The following is a 6,541-nucleotide window of genomic DNA, read 5'->3' as shown; positions in this document are numbered from 1 at the left end:
ATAAACGTTGAAAAAAAAAATTAAAAAAAAAAAAAAAAGAAATAAAAGATTTTGTTCCAACAGGCAGGTTCTAGTTATAAGGGGAACTCATCCTTACCCACTGAGACCAGGTTCACATAGTTCTCCAGCATCACCTCCCGGTATAGACTCCGGTGAGCAGGGGCCAGTTGTCCCCACTCCTCCTGGGTGAAGTCCACAGATATGTCCTTGAAGGTCAACAGTTCCTAGAACATCAAGTATGTTCCTTTTCAGCCAGAGTTCGGGAGGTTGTTCTAACACTGTCTACATGCTAAGAGATTCTATCCGAATTTTCCTGGATACTCTTGAAAACTGGTTGGCTGATTCTCTGCTACACGTTACAACACAACGCACAAAGCGTGTAAGCTGTCTTTTATAACTTACAATTTGGCTAAAGGAGAAATACTCATGAAATATTAAAGAAGGTCTCAGAACAGTGTATAATAATTTAGATTGAGGACAATAAAGATCAGGAATATTTGAGGAAGGTGAGAGTTCAAAAGAGGCCAAGGCCACAAGAGAAGCCAGGGACCTTTGTTGGGCTGAAAGAATTTGTTAAAACGAGAACATTTCAGCATGGGTAATATACCCTTAACTGAGTACTTCGGTTAGTAAGAAAAGTATGTGAGAACAGGTTTCTGTAGAAAGCGTGAATTCTGCCTACTAAAGGAAGATCCCTTGACCAAAGCAGACACTGTGTGGTGAAGTACAAGAGCCTGTCATGTATGATCTACAAAATTAAATAACCATTTTGTAATTATTTTAAAAAATATTACCAAATGCAAAGAGCACCCAGAAGCTAGAAGGCTGAGATAAAAACTCATTCCTTATGTATGGAGACAATTCTAATGCTTTTTTTTTTAATTTTTTAACGTTTATTCATTTTTGAGAGACAGAGACACAGCATGAGCGGGGAAGGGGCAGAGAGGGAGACACAGAATCTGAAGCAGGCTCCAGGCTCTGAGTTGTCAGCACAGAGCCAGACGCAGGGCTCGAACCCGTGAACGGGGAGATCATGACCTGAGCCAAAGTCGGATGCTTAACCGACTGAGCCACCCAGGCGTCCCTCTAATGCTTTTTATATACTGTAAATAATTCTGGAAGGCACTTGAGGCCTATTGGGCTGACAACAGCATCCACATGAGAAAACTGAATTTGAGGAATGTTAAGGATAGGGGATTAAACCCTGTGCCATGTTATCTTGGAAGCTAAGAGCATGCCACTACAAAACTCTTCTGGTTTCTAGGAAGATCTCCTTCTATATTGATTTTCTCTGATTACTGTAGAATTTTCTTGAGTTTCCCTATGCTTCTGGGGTTTGGTAGCACAGAGCTCTGCCCATTGCCAGTGCCGCTGGTTTTCTGATTAGCTCGTTTACGATACACAGAAACTATTAAACTGCTCTTGGAAGTTTTCCTTCCTTTTCCAGTCAGCCCTATTTAGTTTGTGCCCTTTGTGACCTGCCAGCAACTTCTCATTTCCCTTTTCATCTACAATTCTGCTCTAAAATATGACCAGAAATCATCTTTTAAAGCTCATTAGTGAAGTGTATACATCTCCAAGAATATCAGAACTGCATTCTATTAATTTTTAAATGTTGCTTAAAATGTTTTACAATGTTTGTCTTTCCCCCAGATGACATCTGTGAGGTTTCAGGGCAAGAACTATATTACATACTTTCACACACACACAGACACATGCCAGCACAAGTTTTAAATGTGTTGGATAAATGGCCAGAGGTTTGCTTGAAATAAGAAGGTTCCCGAGGAAGGTTGCTACCGGTGGGACAATCACCTGTGAAATCAATCAGTGTGGCCTGATTTAGAACAGGCTAAGAAAACCCAATCCAGCAAGCTGAGTCAAAGAAAATCAAAGTCCAGGGCTCAAACAATTTTAAGAAAGTGACAGGAAACTCCAACCCACCTGGGATTCTAATGTCAGTGGCCTAGAGGTCACTTCATCTTCAAAACTTTCTCCCTGGGTCTCATCAGCATCCTTAGAGAGCAAAACTGAGGAAGGAAAAGAGGCATGAGGTTTGCATCTCCCAGACTTAGAAAAATGGCTTGCAGACCAGACCTCCTGAACATGGCTCCTCTCTCAAAACATTCACAGAGAGGGACATTAGAGCAATTCAGAGCAGACCAGAGACTCCTTAATGAAAAGGATCTAAGGTGCACTGCTTTGGGCATTAATACTTCCCAATGGGCAACGCTGGTCCGTTAGCACAGATCTACCGGCCACTCCTCTGTTCAAAAATCCTCAAAGCTTCCCCACTGACAAGAAAGAAAAATCCGAACACTTTACCGTGGATTTCAAGATCCTCCACAACCAGTCTGTCACTGCTTCTCTCCTTCTTTATCCATGATCTCCTTCTAAACATCCTCCTTCAACCACTGGACACACCCACCCACATAATCCCAGTCACCATTCTTTGAACATATCTGCATAGTACCCACCTCAGTATTTTCCCAAGTCCTACTCGGTGAAAACCTGAGATATCCTTCTGGATCAGTTCAAGTGAAGTTTTCTCAAACACTCTTTTTTTTTTTTTTTTTTAATTTTTTTTTTCAACATTTATTTATTTTTGGGACAGAGAGAGACAGAGCATGAACGGGGGAGGGGCAGAGAGAGAGGGAGACACAGAATCCGAAACAGGCTCCAGGCTCTGAGCTGTCAGCCCAGAGCCCGACGCGGGGCTCGAACTCACGGACCGGGAGATCGTGACCTGGCTGAAGTCGGACGCTTAACTGACTGCGCCACCCAGGCACCCCCTCTCAAACACTCTTAATGAGAAGAAAGCTTCCTCTTCTCTGTATTCTTCCAAAGCTTGTTTGTCTCTCTATTCTGTTATCTATCTCAGACTGCCTATCATATTTATTTGTATAATTATCTCCCTCAATTGAATATTAGTATGAGTATATGGGTAGAAAGTTTTTTTATTTCCGTCTGGCTCATTTTTTCCCATCTCCTAAAGTGTTAAGCGTAACACCCTGCCAGGTTCCTAGAATTCCAACCTGAATTTGAAGTATTAAAACCTGGCTAAATTTGAGGTATTAAAAATATGAACTAGGAACTGAGGTACATGAATTGTCGTCCTTGTATTTTTCCCCAACTTTTCATCATGAATATCGAACATGCATATATCCACCACCTGTATTCAGTGATTGTTAACATTTGCCTTATTTGCTTCATCCATATTTTTTTCTGAACCACTTCAAAGTTGCAGACATCATGGTACTTTGTCCCTAAATACCTCAAATAAGGATCTTCTCCTGCATAACCGCAATACCATTTATCACACCTGAGCAAATTAACAATAATTCTGTATTCATGGGAACCTGGGTGGCTCACAGTTGGTTAAATGTCAGACTCTTGATTTTGGCTCGGGTCATGATATCCCAGTTCGTGAGTCTGAGCCCTACATCACGCTCTGTGCTGACAGTGCACAGCCTGCTTGAGATTCTCTCTCTCTCTTTCTCTGTCTGCCCCTCCCCTGCACATGCACGCAATCTCTCAAAAACAAATAAACACTTGAAAACAATAATTCCATATCCAGATTTCCTCAGATCTTCTCAAACTGTCTTTTATTCTGGATTTCTTCTCAACCCAGGAGCCAACCAATGTTCACACATTCAAAGCGGTTATCTTTAGTCTCTCTAGAATAGTACTCCCCTGCCTTTTTAAATTTTTATTTATTTTTGAGAGAGAGAAAGAACATGAGCAGGAGAGGGGCAGAGAGAAGGAGACACAGAATCTGAAGCAGGCTCCAGGCTTCGAGTTGTCAGCACAAGCCGGACGTGGGGCTCAAACCCGTGAACCGTGAGATCATTACCTGAGCCGAAGTCAGATGATCGACCAACTGAACCACCCAGGCACCACACTTCCCCTTTTTTCATGGCACTGGCTTCTTATGAGACCAACACAGTCTGAGTGTGCTAGGGTTTACCTTATTTCTCTATTCCCCGGATTTTCTTTAAACCAGAAGTTCAGCCTTTAAGCTCAATTTAGGATCAGATGAAACATTTTGGCAGGAATTCCTCATGGGTGATACCATGTGCTTTATAATACATTACCCAGAAGGTACAAAATGTGAGGTTATCCCATCATTGTCACACTTAAGACAGTGACCACCACGTATCGCCATCGGAAAAATGTGCTCTTTCCTTGGCTTTTAGCAATTTGTGGGGGCAATGCTTTGGCACCCTGTGACTACCCTGTTCCCCATCAACTTTTCAATTACTTCATTTATAGTAATATAGTCTATCGTTCCTTCCACTTCTTTATCGGCAGATATTTTCTGTAAAAAGCTTTCCCTCAACAAACGGAAATGATCTTTTAAAAAGCAAGATGAATGTATTCTTCACTCCCATAATAATTTATTTTCAAGGTAAGGAATCAGTGTAGGAATCGCCACCAGTGTTGGCAAATAAGTTTTTCCCCTTTCTCTATTTTAAGTGCCATCATGAACTTACGGAATTTTATTTATTCAAAGTGTTACAATCAATCTGGATATTTAAACAGTCCTAAGTTTGTCCAAACTTGCCATCCTGCTGACACGCACCTTTGCACTCGTCCTTGCTTTCTAGCGCGAGACACTCCAGGCTCACCTGGTACTTTCCCTGCTGCCTTTTACTTCTGGCCTAGCCACCAAGTGCCTAGACTGGTCTCTCAGTTGATTCAAATTTCCTCACTGTAAAATACAGAAAATCAGGCAAGTCTTCCCTGCCCCACACGCCCATGGCGGAAATGAAAAGAGGTAACATACACAGTCATGACACTTAGATCCTGGTTTCAGGTTGAATTGACCATTACTGAAAACGCAGGCCGGGAGCCATAATCAAGAACCCCAGAAATCTTTTCCCCAATTGCCTACCCAAGGGATGCTTTAGCTCAGGTGTCTACCTTCCTTCTCAAACTAGGTGCTGCTGCTTTTCCTCCTTCCCGCCAGTCTATTCTCACCTTCTCCTTCAAACATCTTAGTCACGTCCTCCCACAGGGATGCCCCCTCGGTGGCCTTCTTTGGATGGCGCAACTTCACCCAGGTGCTGGCCTCCATGGGCAGGGTGATCAGGAGCTGCTGTAGCATGATGACTTCAGCACTCCTTTCTAGGGCTCTCTGCCTCAGCCCACGAGGCAGAAGGTCCTATCTGGACCTGTCCACTTTTGATAAAGACACTGCTGGAAACTCGGGCTTCACAGTTGTGCTGGAGTCCTCTACTCTCAGGAACCAGGGGGAACATACAGTACCAAAATCCAGAATCTGGACCTTTTCATGTCCAAGTTCACAAGGAACATCCCATCTTGAGCTCCATCTGTCGGTCTCCTCAGCAGGCAGCTGTTTGGCTCCAGGTGTTTTCTATGCAACCACCGCTACGGTCCCCTGATGATGCTGGATAGAAAACATTAGAGTAAAAAAAAAAAAAAATAATAATAATAATAAAAAAAAAAAAAAAAAAAGAAAAGAAAAGAAAAAAAGAAAACATTAGAGTCAGCAAAAGGATCTACAGTGCTCAGTCGCACGGTCAGAATTCTAGAACTTGACACCAATCATCAAAAAATTTTTACAAAAGGTACATGGAGACGGTGGATATACACAGCCCACGCGGTCCAAGCCACTGTGCTGGTGTCACGAAGCACAAAGAGACGAATAAAACCCAATTTACTATGGTTAAATTAGCCTTGAGATTTGGAATCACAAAGGAGCTGGGTTTGAATCCCACCGGCTCCTTCTCTTGGCTGTGGCAAATCACGGATGCCCTCCAACCCCGTCCCTTCCTCCCAGAACCGAGAGGCTAAACCTTTCTCCAGGCCCGGACCTCGCTGCCTTTGTCCGAGCGCGACCCCGGGCTCCTGGGCACATCACGCGCCACGGGGAACCTCGGGCGGTGTCTCGCCGGCGCCTCCCGAGGTCCCCGCCCCAGACCCCGCACCGCGCCCGCTCACCCCGCTCGCTGGCGCGCCCGCCTCGCCCGGCTCGCCCCTGCCCTCTCGCCCGTCCGGCGGCTCTCCCCGTAGCGCCGAGATGCCTCCGCGTAGCGCAGCCCTGGCCGGTGCGCCTGCGCGGCAGCGGCCTCCGCGCGTGGTTCCCAGCGTCCTCCGGGGCAGCCTCCCGCTCGCGGCGCCTCCCGAGATGCTCGCCCGGCGGCCCGGTCACTGTGGGTTCGGTTCCCTGCAGCCCGAGGTCCCAACCGCGGGGAAAGCAGCCCCGCTTCTGCGGCGGGAGCCGGAGCTGGTGCTCTTGTCCCCAACCCCCACCCCAAACTACCGCATCAGCCGTCTCCCCTCTGCCGGGAAGAGGCACGTGAATGTTTCCATTGGGAGGTTTGGAAACCCTTGGCAAAAGGGAAGCATCTGTGTCACTTTTTTGTCCCAACAACATTGGTATAAACGAATCCATACCGCTTTCCCTTCACATGTACATGGAAAAGGCTGAAAGTGGAATGGAATCTTGTTTTATTAAAAGAATACCACGATCAATAAATCCAATACATTCTTAAGGTGGTTGCTTTCCTTGCATTTCTGA

At 45.2% G+C, this 6,541-nt stretch overlaps 1 protein-coding gene across 3 annotated transcripts in view; it reads right to left on the bottom strand.

Moving 5' to 3' along the window:
- The window catches only part of ZFP69B (ZFP69 zinc finger protein B), a 12,732-nt gene extending 6,627 nt beyond the window's left edge, over window positions 1–6,105 (bottom strand). For 2 of the 3 annotated variants that reach the window (XM_040469785.1, XM_040469786.1), the window contains exons 1-4: window positions 5,962–6,105; window positions 4,978–5,407; window positions 1,942–2,027; window positions 98–224 (exon numbers count right to left, since the gene is read on the bottom strand). In XM_040469785.1, the coding sequence (XP_040325719.1) occupies window positions 98–224; window positions 1,942–2,027; window positions 4,978–5,104 (340 nt within the window). In that variant the 5' untranslated portion in view covers window positions 5,105–5,407; window positions 5,962–6,105. Of the gene's footprint in view, window positions 1–97; window positions 225–1,941; window positions 2,028–4,977; window positions 5,408–5,961 lie in introns of those variants that run through there. The other variant, XM_040469787.1, reaches the window with a different exon arrangement.
- Window positions 6,106–6,541: the final 436 nt, after the last annotated feature.

This window comes from Herpailurus yagouaroundi, unplaced genomic scaffold (assembly GCF_014898765.1).
Source record: "Herpailurus yagouaroundi ecotype Mexico unplaced genomic scaffold, PumYag 77, whole genome shotgun sequence".
Lineage (NCBI taxonomy): Eukaryota > Metazoa > Chordata > Mammalia > Carnivora > Felidae > Herpailurus > Herpailurus yagouaroundi.
This window is presented reverse-complemented; position numbering and strand designations above follow the sequence as displayed.